Here is a 14,283-nt window from a genome sequence, read left to right as displayed (position 1 = left end):
GAGAGCGAGCTTTCCCTGCTCTTTCCCCTCTGATGTTTTCTATAAGAGGTTTCTGATAAGTCATAGCGCACATGTCACTCATTTCTTCTTCATCTCCCTTAAGAAAGTTTTTAATGCATCATCCGTCATAAAGCATCTACTCCAGCAGCATTAAGGGAGAACTATTATAATGTTACTCTTTATGCTCTGTTGAATTATTTAAAAACACATAAAGAACAAACACTGAGTTCATGTGCCAAATATAGATGTTACACATCATGTTACACAACAAAATATGTGGACCCCAGAAACACCAACAACCATATAGAGCATAAAATGTAAAATATTTAGTGTCAGTTTTTTGTTTGTTTGTTAGAATTGTTATTGTCCTTATGGGATTTTGGCATTAAAAACACAATTGATGAAAAAAGACAAAAAATAATTTCTACAGTGTGAACAGTTGAGTCTACACAGAGTCGTGTAGTCTGTCGTCCTAAAACCCAGAAATCAGTTCGCATTTTTGCACGTCCGGTTCCCTCGTCTCAAAGTCTGAGTTTTTTTTATTGTTTTTTGGTTAAATACCTGAAATAAGGTCTGTAGTTACCTCATGCTGAAGATATTTACACGTTACACATCAATAAATGTCCCACCAACAACGATATAGAGCATAAAATGTAAAATATTTAGTGTCAGTTTTTTGTTTGTTTGTTAGACATGTTATTGTCCTTATGGGATTTTGGCATTGAAAACACAATTGATGAAAAAGGACATTGAAACAGTTTCTACATTGTGAACAGTTGAGTCTACACAGAGTCGTGTAGTCTGTCGTCCTAAAACCCAGAAATCAGTTCGCATTTTTGCACATCCGGAGTTTTTTTATTGTTTTTTGGTTAAATACCTGAAATAAGGTCTGTAGTTACCCCATGCTGAATATATTAACATGTTACACATAAATAAATGTCCCACAATTTAAGTATAAAGCACTTACGTGTCTCATCGACTCACTCGTCCGTCTTTACGGGCCGACTTCAGGTACAAACTATTAAAACTTTAACTTCACCACTTGTGCATTGATCAGTTTAAAGAAAACGTGTACAGTAATTGTGAAGTAAGATGCCTAGTGGTGGTGGCGTTTAAGTCAAGTGACCGTGATGTCGCCTGTTTGTAGCCTAACATTAGCTTTTTACTTGAGATTTAATTTATGCTTGAAAATCACAAAAGTGGTGTTCATCTGTGCAGATTATCCTGCTGAAAGAAACACGTAAGTATCATAAACTTGTGTTTGCCACAGAGATTATATTCAGCGTTTATCCAAAATCCAGTGAAAACATCTCACAGGCTTTTTGTCGAGGGAAGCAGGGCGATGCTAACTACAGGGTCAGCCTACAGAAATACATCATCACTACACCACTCTATAATAATAATAATAGTTATAATAATGTACCATATACCATGATGCTGTTACTGTATTGTGAAAATCTCCTGTGTTTGAAGTATGTTTCCACTGTAGTGAGCAGCATGTCTTCTTCATTTCCTCATCTTTTCATGAAGCGCTGAAGTGTTTGGGAGGAGGGGTTCACACATGCTCGAGACGTTGCCGCCCTGCAGATCAGACCACATGTCCACTTTTTTCATCCACTCACATCTGCCACTTTTATTTTGAACCGCGTCCCACATGGAGGGAGCTCCAGCTTGTACGAGTGCCCGGTTGCCTTTAAACGGTCGATGCCTCCCCGTCTTGCACGTTCCCCTCCTCGCTGCACCTCCCTCACCAATATAACTACTCCACACTGACTCAGCATACATGTGAAAGGCAGAGGGAAGGGAAGGGGGCAGGGCTAAGAGAGGCTGCTGCCGGGGAGGGAGGGAGGCTGGTCGGACAGGTCTTCAGTGCTCTGCTGGAGAAGGAGAGGGAAGGAAGGAGGGAAGATGGGAAGGAAGGAAAGAAGCACTAGCAGAAAGGATGAGACGAGATAAACCATGTGGGAGGTGTAAATCCTGTTCGGATGAAGCGGCTGTGAGAGGAGGAGAGGTGAGTGTGAGTGTGAGATGAGAGGAGGAGATGAAAGATCCTGTGTGTGTGTGTGTGTGTGTGTGTGTGTGTGTGTGTGTTTGTGTGTCTGTAGTACAAGTGTAGCTGCCGGTGTCTCTGGTTTGTGCTGACAGCTCGGGGTCGATCCAGATAAACAACCTCACGGCTCTGCACGACGAACAAGATGATCCAGATGTGGGTGACACGTCGTAACTCTTATGAACCGATGAGGAAAGTGGCGCTCTTCGATATATTGTGTGTGTGTGTTTGTGTGGGTGGGTGAGATTGTGAGTGTGAAGGCATGAATGAGAGAACATGTGCGAGGCTGTGTGAGATGAAGGACTGCATATTTCTGTATAATCAAGTTTTTGTGAGCGTGTCAGTACATGCACATGCCATCACTTGTGATCAACAGTGTCATTTAAACCAGTGAGCTGCTGTTTATTTGGGCTGGGTGATAATGATTATCGTTATTGATTTTCAGCTAATTACCACATTTGTCTTTCTACAAATGTGATTCTGTGCAAACTGGGACACAAAATTCAGACGCATATCGCTCTGTTTACTTTGGAGGAGAAGACTGAAATCAGTTGCCAAGTTTCTATCTCAATTTAGATATTCTGCAAAATTGACTAAATAAAACTCGTGTCTGGTGCTGTTACGGCAATATTAGGAATTAGTTCCTCGGGATAAATAGCCCAGCTGGTGTTGTTGGGGGCAGCGGTGGCGGGTGACATTAAACTACAGTTGAAGAACCTTTAACTGGACAAAACAAGCATCACAAATTGTGATGGGTGCAATGCTTCTCCCTTTGTTAGTATTGCTTTGCCATTTGTGTTTCAACATTTATTTTTTAATGCTCACACCAAACTTACCATGACAACCCAGATAGCAAAATTGTTGTGGCCCACATCCGGCCCACATACGCTGTGGAGTGACGCCACTTGGGCGGTCCACTCCTGTTTGCCAGATCTGAGCCACAAGCATGGCCACGTGTCAGCCAAGAGCGAACTGAATAAACCAGAAGTTCATACAAAGTTAATTTCTGTTCTAGTGGGCTGGATCAGTTCTGGTTTATTAAGTTCATTCTTGACTGACATGTCGCGTCTGTATTTGACATCCCGAGACAAAAAAAATCAACTGTCTCTCTTCAGAGTGGCCGGTATGATGTAGCTTTAACGCACCTTGGTACATGCACACTGGCTTGCCTCTCCTTTCTGTTTCTCGACCAGCAACGTTACCTGCTGTCATCGTCGGCAATACGTTTTATAAAGTTGGCCACAAAACGCAACTCATGTTTAGGATATTTTCACCTACGATTCTGCTGTCATACTGTAACAGCAGGTGAGCCGCGTTTAGCAAGTAGCATCGCAACAACAAGGTGCACTTACAAATATAGCCAGATTGACGTTGGTGGCCGTTAATATACCTGTAAAATATATGCGTGCACTGCAACTGAATAGGTCGATGTCTGTACAGGTGGACAGACAGGATGATCTGCAACATGATGCATCATTGATAACATGTTGAATAAAGCACCAACGTGCTAATCACCCTGCATGTTTAAAATTAAGAAGGTTTAAATATCCTCGATTCATACATTTCCACACAAGTTTCAGATGTAACTACAGGGAATGAAGCTTCACCTGTTCGTTGTTTACCGTAAACATGAATGCAGCATGTAGTGAGTGGAGGAGTTTTGCAGGCTGCAAGGTCATGGCCAACACGGTGCTTGATTGAATGCCTCCTCCTCCTTCTCTCTCCTCCATTAAGCCTCTCTGCATCCTCCTTCTCACACACATACACACTTTTTATTCCTGTGCATGAGTCATAGGATTCGTCTCTTTTGTCTGAATGAGTGTTTGAAGGCAGCAGGGAAAGCTGGAGAGCGAGGCAGCCCTCGTGTCAAATGCAAACAAAGTCGTGTTTCTGAGTCAGCATCGACGCTTTAATTCCAGCTCTTCCTCTCTGGTTAATTCAGTGCAGTGGAAGTTCATTGAGGCTGAGCGAGGATATTTTGGGTGTGACAGTGAGCCCTCGGCTGTTTCTTGGAAATTAGCGCGAGCAGGAAGCTGTTCCAAGTACTGATGTAATATTATATGAAGAGAAATCAATAGCTGCTCTGATTAGCGTGGTGATTTAGGGTTACTCTCCCATTGACTTAACTCTGAATCGCCTCAGGCTTTAATGTGTTACTACATAACCTGCACAACCTGTCGTGTTGCTGAAATCATAGCTGCTAGTGCAGCAACAAGCAAACTGAGAGCTAATATTAGCATGAGCTCCACCCCCCCACCCCCACTGCCGTCGTATCAAGGGAGCTAATTTTAGAGCTGCACAGGCTGCCTGGGGTTTAATTACCTGTCTGATTTGACTCATAAATGCCCGGCAAAACACCCCGACGGAGTTAATCTATATGTGTGCATGTGTGTGTCCGCCTGTTTGCAGTGTGACCCAAAAGGACAACAGGAGGATGAGTCATCAACCTTGAGCTGCTGTGGCTTTATGTGTTGTTGTGGAGAGGTGCAGCTCAAGTTGAACATTTTGTCCTTCAGTTTAAGCTCCAACATCGGTTATTTAAACGCCAACAGTTTGGCCAAAAAGTGACCAAATCCGTCTGAAATAAAGTGAGTAAAACATGTTGACATTACAGCTTCTCCCAAAGGCCACACAGGATATTTATTAAATGCTCAAACTGCAACTTTATCACCAGATCTGATTGCAGATAGGCAGTCAAATCCGTCATAAAGCAATATTCACGTGCAAACATCGCCTGTCTGAGACGCAGCTGTGAGGTGAACGTGTCGGTGTGTTTAAGGGGAAAGTGCAGCTGGCAGTCTGCTCGCCACCTCTAGCAATGCAAACGCATCAACGCACACGTCTAAAAAGGCTCACTACGGTGCAGGCCACTTGCGTAGGTTACGGCTAAGTGCAACCTTAGATCCACTTCAATGCTTTTAGCTTAGCATCTACAAACTCTAGGGCCACTGAGCCATGAGCTAATTAGCTAATAGTAGCTGGTTACCACAAAAAAGATAGCTAGCAAAGAGCAGTTGTCTGTAACTGGTGATATGCAGCTCTCATGCCATATTCTGCAAAAATTCCACCTTTATTGATGTCGCTGCTTCAGATCAAGATAATTTTAACGACCTTATAAATTCTGAGACAGTTAAATTAATAACAGGACGTGTTATAAGTACATACATATTGAGTTAATGTCATCTAAAGTCTGCAGTATGGCGTCAGAGTCCAGAGAAGATTCCCGGTAGCTTACTGTAAAAGATTAGCAGATTCATGTGATTGAAGTGTTGTACTGTAAATCAAGCAGAGAATGGCAGGTGGTGAGTGGTAATGGTCTGTTTCTATTGTTACTCCTGGCACAGCAGCGATGGTCCACCAGAGCTGCTGCCAAGCTGGACGGCTGTCAGAAAACTGGGCACTGAGTAACACTGCAGCACAATTAGTATCGATCAGTGTGGATTATAGGATGGATCCAGAGAGAAGGCAGAGTTTAGGTTCACTGTATACATCTTAAGATCCAGTTTTCTCTCATATTTCTTACCAAGATCTTAACAATCTAGCAAATGAGTACCGAAGACTGCTGTGCTTTTCTGTCTTGCCTCGACTGATTTAGAAGGTTAAATGTAAATAAAAACATGGCAGTGAAGCAAAGTTGGCAGAATATTTTACTTGGCCTCGAGTAGTCACTGCAGGTGTTTCTTTTTAGGCTGCATTCACCCCGAATAACCTTCAACAATAAGGTAGGACAGCCTGTGTGTCGCCTGAGAGGCAAAACCCAGGGCAAAGTAACAGAAACCCCACCTACTGCAGCTCAGTGCTGTGAGTGCACGCTAATGACTGAAGGTGACTCAGGTGAGTTTATCAACATGTTTATCAGCTCTGCAGAGGTGGAGTGTCACAAAGTACATTTACTCAAGTACAGGTACTTGTACTTTATGTGAGTATTACTGCAGTGCATTCTGGTTGTTGTAGGTTTCTACCTTTTGAGCAAAAGAGAATAAAACAGCCCTTTTCCCTCTGTTTTCTCAGGTCATGTAGCACCAATTTCAAATCCACTTTTGCTTAAATGTATTACATGGAACTGCCAGAATCAATAGCAAAATGTGGTCCAAAAAGTCACTGTAGCTGCTTAAAGTAAGGTTTAAAATGCAGGACTTCTATTTCGATACTTCCCAGGACGTCAGATATCCACATTTTGGGTTGGCGAAGCGTCCCGAGCAGCGCCAAAGTGAGAAAATAAGAAAATCCAGGCAGAGGGCTGCAGGGTCTCTGCAGATACGAGACACTAACACGCCTTGCGTCCGTGCGTGATGTGCACTGATAGGTTGAAATCAGTCTTGTGATGTCGGGGAATAAAAATAATCCATACTTCCCCTTGAAGCTAAAGTAACAAGCCTGTTTTGAAAATGTTAAGAGGAGAAAGTTCAGATATTTGTGTTCAAATGTAGGGAGGAAAAGTCAGAAGTTGTCAGAAAAATAAATACTCAAGTAAAGTACAGATACCTGAAAAAGTACAGTTATGAAGTATTTGTACGTGAGTAAAGAATTTGAATACTTCTTCCACCACTGAAACTCAGATATTCTCACATCTGGACTCTGGTGGCAGTAAGAAACCATCCCCCCACCCTGAGTGGAAATGATGCTCTTGGCTACATCTCTCATCAGATTGAAATATTCAACATGTCTTCTGAATACATTTATGCACATTTTCGAAAAAGATCCCTGATGTCTGGTATCTTACAGAACTTCAGCATCTCCACTAGAATGAAAACACGGCTTTAAATTTGACTTAGTTGTGATTTTAGTCGAACTGACCCTTTAAGCAGTCTCCTTGCTGCAGAGGAAGAGGTGTTGTGTTACATCTGCAGTCGTGTGTTTCTAACATGGACCTTCCTGTAACTCTACACTGCCTCCGCTGCCAGCTCAGCTCTCTCCCTCACATACATGACTCTCTCATCCTGCTTCCCCTTCACCGTCTCTCTCTCTCTCTCTGCTGCTCTTCCCTCACCCGTCTTTATCTCGCCCGCTCCCATCAACATCTGTCTCACATGATGAATCAATGGACCAAAGGGGAACAGATGCAGTTCAGGCCCATCAGCTCCCTTCAGAATCGATACAGGCTTCCTCTCTTGGCGGCGACAAAGATGACAAATCATATCTAAGAATAATCCCTGAGGATCTGTCCCTCCATCAGCTCCGTCACGTTTACGAGCGCGTCCATTTTCAGCTGAAAACACTGCGTCCACGTGAGCGTTTTGAGGACCTTTTCCTATTGATTTCTTTCCATACTTAAACTCCAAAGCAACAGAAACAGGTTAAAGTTCCTCTTTTTCCTTCCTATTTTGGTCTACAAACAACAAAACTGTGCATCATAGCCAACATCTCCCCCAGAATACAGGACAGACAATCTCCTGCGCTGTTTTAAAACAAACTAACGCAAAATTTTGATCTTTTCATTTACATATTTTCATTTTTTTTGTAGTTAGACGATGAATTAAGTAAGAAAAAGTGATTTGATTGCAGTTTATAGATGCGACAGATGCCTGTGCAGCTACGTCGAGACGTGGATCGAATCCGATTTCATGATTGCAGAAAGTTTGGGCAAAGCTAAACTTTAAATTGTAGCCAGATTAATGCAGAAATCCTCCTTCTTATTAGTGACAAAGATGACAAAGTAAATCTCCTCATCAGCTCAGTGGCTTCATCCTTTAATCACCTCTGTCACATTCAGGATGCAGCCGAGGAGCCTCGTCGTCTTCCTCACACCTTTAGGAAACAATGGGACTCCGTGGAGCCACCAACAGCTGGACAAAGGCCTGTTTTGTGAATGGTGTAGCTGTGGGAACAGCGGCTCAGAGGTGTGAAAATGAAGGAAAGACAGAGGGTGACAAATGGAGAGGCAGGAAGAGTTGTCTGCTGATGAGAGAAAGAGAAACTCCTTTATTACAGATCGAGGATCTTTGCTCACGATCTTGTCCGCAACGAAGAGAGAAAGAAAGTCTTGTTGCTGCGGCTGCATGCGGAGAGGCCCGCTGGGATAATTAAGAGCCAAGAGGAGGATTTGTAACGCTCACAAGGTGGCGAGCTGGTGAGATTGAGATCGGTCCGTCTGAAGCGAGGGCAGAAACATCAGCCGGGAGGTCAAGGAGGGAAATCTGCCTTGCGTGCCAAGTCGCTCACAAGTTCTCTTTGTTCTGTCAACTTCAATTTCCAACAGACACGTCCTCTCCCACTGCTACCATACGGCAACTCCAATCTGTCGCTGCTGGCAGCCGCTCGGAGTTCACCGTCCCCGATCGAGTGACTTTTTATTCCACAAACAGAGTTCTGTTGTCTGCGGCGTTATTGGCGGGGGAAAGTCGTTCTGCATGAGCGCTAAACAGAAGGGCCGACAATTGGAAAGAATTCAGCTGGGCTCGAGTTGAGCAACCGCCGTGGGAATTAGCTCGACAAAGACAGAAAGTGGCTCGAGCAGGAGAGGTTTCTGTAATAAAAGTTTGCTTCGGTGGATGACGTGGTTTGACAGATGTGAGTTGGAAGAAGGAACCAAATAAGCCGCACAGGAAGTCCTCGTTATCACGCTGCATCAACGTGACAACTATTCCTAAAATAAAAGCAGATCAGATCAGGCTAATCTGATTCTCCATGCTTCATTTAAGCTTCTCTCACAATCGGAAACTCAATGCCTCAAATAGATTCATTTGTGACTGAATCCTGAGCGGCGAATTGTCTCGTGCAGGGTTTAGATAAAGCTCTGTCACCGGGGTCTTATCGATGGTGAGTCAGAGAGCAGCGGAGGACGTGAGGGATAATTTCCTGCTTCCTCTCCCGGCAGGATGAGCTCACGTTCTCTCTGACACCCAGAAACAGCTCCTCACCTCAATGCAGCACAGCGAGTTTTGAGTCGAAACATAGATGCTACAAAGAAGATGTGTTGCATTAGAAGTAAAATAAATGACCTTCTAATAGGAGTGTGACGATACATTGATCCAGGATCAATATATCGATTCAACGAAGTGAAAACACCATCAAATCACCATCGCCGCCATCAAGAAACGCCTTTATTTTGAAATTCCCATGGCACGTCTGTGTCACCGTTTCCGTCCATGCACAGCTCCTTTAAAGCTGCAGAAGAAGTTTTGTGATTCTGTCAATAATCTGGACAAACCTGATGTGTTTAACTGACGTGAACTGAACGATAATTAAGTCCAACAAGTGTGTGGCAACAGCAGTCTAACCTGCTGTAATCATCTGAAACGAGGCTGTTTACCTTCTTTCTCCCTCGAGGCGCTCAAGCCACTGCTGCTTGGCTAGCTGTGGCATTTTGTTTTGGCAGAGAGGGTGTTGTTACTCTGCTTAAAGATATGAGATTAAAGTACTATTATTTATTTTCTTATGAATCAATTAAGACGTCAGACAGCCTCAGTTTGTGCTATTTATGGGACATTAAGGAACGGGCTGGCAGGAGAAAGAAATGTCACCTCAACAAATTTAAATCCAAGCTGTAGATGTTAATTGATCAGACCGGCGATATGATTTATTTTTTTAATTGTCAACGAATCACCAGTCAGTCTCACATACGCCTTGTCACGGTGAAGCGAAGACGATGGACCCAAATGCTGTAGAGAGCATGCAGGAAGATCGTTGAACTAAATGTACTCAAGGTAACGAGAGGACCAGACAAACACAACAGCAGGATCACAGAAACCGAACAGACGACTCGACAATGACTGAATGGACGACTGGAATTAAATACAAACTAAACTAACGAGGGGTTGAGGTGCTGATGGAGGAGATGCAGTGCAGGTGTGGAGGGACAGCAGACTGGGGAAGAACTCAGGTAACAAGGCTCGGCTAATTAAACAGATACAAGACAGGTGTGGAGGGAAAAATCAGGCTGGTGAGAAGAAAACAAGGAGGGAAAACAACACTGGGAAACCAAACTAAACTAACAGGACAGTGACACCTTCCTGCTGCGATAAATACTCCCTGTTGCACCAGATGTGCATTAATCTGGATCTAAAAATAGTCTCCAACAAATATTTACTTCTGATTCAAGGAAAATGTGTTTGAGACAGAACACGACATAACTTTTTGCGTTTGTTTTATTTGTGCAACTTCCCTGAGAAGCAAGAAGCTAAGTTAGACGTTCCTCCTCTGTTGCCACAATAATAACTACGGCCACTAGAGGACGCTGCCGAACAAGAAACTTAAATATGGGTCGGAATAAGATGCTTTCGCAGTCGACCTATGTGGTCATTTTTCTGATGAGGACGGCCTGTTCATGAATTGGTGTGCATGTTTTTATTGATCATTTTTTCAACTCATGTCACTTCACGTCCGCTCTTTGCATTTACTGTACATGTAATGATCAGATCTAAAATTTCCTTTGCATTCTGTCTGAATGCATCTTGATTTTTAAAAATGTTTAAGTATCTTTGACATGTTTTAAAACAATTGAAGCTTCGGGTGTTTGGGGTTTTGGTCTTTTCATGTTTGTTTGACAATAAGAAAAAGTGTTGTCGTATAAAACCAGTCTTATTCTTCAGTGTTGGCATTGTTTAAGACAAAATCAGGGAAAAAAAACTCTCGCACACTGTCCACCTCACTCACAAATACGTTTAATGACAACGTTTCAGTACTGCGAGAGTTTCATTTCCTGATTTTGTCGGCCCTTGGTCTTCTCCTGCGCTCCTGTCGATCCTCAGGTGTGCAAAAGCTGCATTGTGAATGGTTTAAGAGAAGAACAGTAATCTGATACGTAGCAACAGTTATCTGCATGCATCACAGGTACTGGAATATCCTGTATGTGTCCAGCGTCGACGATAACACCTCCTCTCCCTCTCTGTCATTCACAGGTATGAAGAATAGCGAGTGGTTGGAGGTGTCCCACGGGCATGTTTGTCCTCTGGCCGTGCAGCCTGTGTGTCTCTGCTCTGCACACAGACGCTCTGGGAGGCAGAAGAAAGACCGTCTAAAAATAAACTGACACCCACCACCAGCAGAAAAACAAAAACCAAACCAACAAATAAAAGACGAGGACAAAGAAGCGGGTGTTTTTGTCTCTTTTCACCCTGTCTGACTCTCTCTCTCTCTCTCTCTCTCTCTCTTTCTCTTTCTCTGCTCCATTTCTGTTTCTGTGTCCTCATTACGGCCTGAGAGGAGGTCATGTCCCAGTCTGGAAAAGTCCTTCATTTGTATGTGGAAGTGAGGTCTGCCCCAGATCAGAAGGGAGGGAAAGAGGCATTCAGAGACGAAGGGATTGCTCAGGGGCAATCAGTTCAGGACAGTCCTGCGGAGCTCCTGTCTCAGCTAGCGAACCAGACCGCCACAAAGCCCTCTGCGGCTCACCGTCTGGTTCAGGACTGCACACACAGCCAGTCTCCTTCTAGAAACACAGTCAGCTTTCAGCTCCAGCAAGCCAGCAGCTCCCCAACAGTGACGAAACGTTGGAGTTCACCCTGTAATGAAGCCAGCCACAGTCCGCCAATGACCTCCTCTGGAAAGGTCGCTCTCCCTTACACACCTCCCAGCTGTCGAAGGTTTAAGGAAGAGCTAAGCGATGGCAAACGGTCTGTGGTCACCTTCAGCTACGTTGAGAAGTCCAATGTGAAGACTTTAGACAGTCCACGCAACTCGGAGAGAGGGTCCAGAGAGGACAAATCGACCCCGTCACACATACGTAAAAGACTCAGCGACCCGGTTTGGTTTGGAAGTAACGATTCATCGTGCAGCTCCAGTCCAAAGCTGACTTTCCGATCTCCAGGAAGTCACCAGCAGACGTTCTCCCCCGGCCTTCGCCAAACACCCTTAGACCCCATCGGCAGGGCAGCTACCCAGCGGGCTGTGGAGGAGTTCGGCTCGCCTTTACTGAGGATTAAACTCGCCCACGCACTTGAGCACACCTCGTCGTCACGCTACAACCAACAGCCGCGCTGTCAGTCCTGGGCTGGGTCTCCTGTTCAGCGTCAGAACTTCTGCGTGAACCCCAAAGACCACTTCGCAGAGAGGAGCCAGGCTGTTTGTGGGCTTCCTCGGAGCCCAGCGTCAGACCAGCTAGCCTCCCAGTCCAGACAGTCCCAGAGTCCTCTTCACTGGTCAGGAGAGGACAGAGCGATGGCAGGAAGTCCAGCCACCAAAAGACACGTTTACAGGAGCTGCAACAGGAGCACTTCACCGCAGGGAGCAATCCTTCAACTTGGCAATAATATAATCGAGGGCTTGAACCAGTTAAGTGACAGTAAATCCTCCTCTCCGGCTCATAGCCCTGAGGTCGCCCGCAGGCTCGCAGAGGAGGCCACTAAAGTTTCTACTATTTTCACAGAGGCAAGAAGGTCCTCATTGCACAATGCTTTAGGTGAGTCCGAAAGCATCTCAAACTCCGGAGAGTTTCACGATTCAACAAATGCACAACAGTCTAAGCAAACGCTCAAGATGAACATCCCTTTAAACGACCAACACACGCCAGCAACCGACAACACAGACTCTCACCAGCCTGAGAACTCGATCCTGCAGTCGCACTCGCTTGAAACAAACTCTCATAATAATTACGAATCGCACCAGGAAGATTGCGTTCAGCATCACAGCTCCATTTTACCAGCAGCTCAGAGTTCTCCCGCCATCCCTTCACGTGTCCTCCGTCCATCTCATCCTCCCACCGAGCTCAGCTCCCCCATGAGGGACCCCAGGCTATTCCAAGCAGAGCTCCGAGCACCGGATACCCCGACCCTGCATCGCCGGCAGCTCCCACAGTACACCAGAGACTCCTGGTCCCCGGGCCCGGACAAGAGAGGAGACCTGAGCTGTTTCGAGAGAGGGGACTGCACGGAGCTCGCTCGCAGGCTCTTTATCAATCAGAGTGTTGAAGAGGCGCCGGTCAGCTGGACGTCCAGGCAGCAGTGGGGGGGCGAGGTGGAGAGCAGCCAGAGTCCGGAGCCTAAAACTCCTGATCGTCAGTCCAGTCACCGTCGCAGGCCGCTCAGTCCCACAGCGCAGCAGAAACGGGCCGAGCAGCGGAGGAGAGAGATCCTGCTCCTGGGCCCGGTGGCACTGGACTCTGCAGAGGAGGATGAGGGTTGTGATGATGAGGAGGAACAAGGTGATGAGATGGAGCAGCAGCCACACCTGCAGAGGGTGGAGGAGCCTCCAGAGGCGGAGCAGAATGGGGCAATGGGAGGGTCGTCCTCGCGGAGCTCCAGTGGGGTGACGGGCAGCTTGGGGGACAGAGACTGTGTGTCCCCGGAGTCCAGTCAGTCCAGCCACCAGAGCAACGAGACCGGGGCCGCCACCTCAGGAATACAGGTGAGCGCTCAGCTACAGATTACACTTAATACTTAAACACATGTTGATGCTTATAACTGTATAATTTGATGTTTGATGAGAAAAATGTATACAACTCTCATGTCTTTTTGCTAAATATGGAGCTCAAAGCAGTTAGCGTAGCCTAGCATAACTGGATATCGTTGGAAACAGTTAGCTTAGCTCTTCTCCAAACTTCCAAAATCTATCAAGCAACACCTCTATTCACTATTTTGGACAGAGCCAAGCTATTATTTCGGGATCTCTGGGCTTCTGGAGACTTTTGGAGATTTTGCCGGACGAGCTGTACAGAGCCATTTTATGTGGGGGAAGGGGGGATTTACATTTTTGGGTGAATTGTATATACATGATTGCATTTTTGGAGCGAGCCAGGCTACTTGTCCCCTGTCTTTATGCTAATCTAAGCTTTCGTCCTCTTAGCTCTGGCTACATGCATCACACACGAACATGAGAGCGGTATCAATCTCATCTTAAGTGAACAATCTGACCTCCCCAAAATGTCTGCCTGTTCCTTTAATGCTGCACTGCAGATCTCCTCCAGCTTTTTTGTGTCTGTGTCTCTCTCAGACGGACAGTGGCTGTGCTGCGCCCGTGCCCTCGCTCCATTGTCAGAGGATCGCTCGTGCCAAGTGGGAGTTTTTGTTCGGGACCCCCGCTGAGGAGGCTGCTAGCAGGGGGGAGAAAAGTGAGAGCACGTCCCCCTCAATTTCATCCAGTTACTGCACTTTCATGCTACACCAGAGCGGAGGTTTCATTCCTTTTACTTCAATCTTCAAGGCAGAATATTACAGTGAGATCTCAAGTGTCGGTGTCACTGTGTGTCAGTTAGGGCATGCCGTGCCCTTAATATGGCGAGGTGTCATTTTAAAGCCTGAGATATCTTATACGTCTGTGTCATAGAGCTTCATAGTACACTCAGTTAGAAGAAGGAA

The 14,283-nt window shown here is 45.5% G+C and overlaps 1 protein-coding gene across 2 annotated transcripts in view; it reads left to right on the top strand.

Moving 5' to 3' along the window:
• The window catches only part of LOC311251014 (uncharacterized protein), a 75,851-nt gene that overhangs the window by 10,179 nt on the left and 51,389 nt on the right, over nt 1-14,283 (top strand). The window contains exons 1-3 of one of the 2 annotated variants that reach the window (XM_084343257.1): nt 1,880-2,011; nt 10,891-13,333; nt 13,919-14,036. In XM_084343257.1, coding sequence (XP_084199383.1) covers nt 11,201-13,333; nt 13,919-14,036 — 2,251 coding nt within the window. In that variant the 5' untranslated portion in view covers nt 1,880-2,011; nt 10,891-11,200. Of the gene's footprint in view, nt 1-1,879; nt 2,012-10,890; nt 13,334-13,918; nt 14,037-14,283 lie in introns of those variants that run through there. The other variant, XM_084343258.1, reaches the window with a different exon arrangement.

Source organism: Pagrus pagrus (genome assembly GCF_965226575.1).
Source record: "Pagrus pagrus genome assembly, chromosome: 21".
In the NCBI taxonomy this organism is placed as follows: Eukaryota; Metazoa; Chordata; class Actinopteri; order Spariformes; family Sparidae; genus Pagrus; species Pagrus pagrus.
Note: the sequence above shows the minus strand (reverse complement) of the source record. Positions and strands in the feature narration are given on the sequence as shown.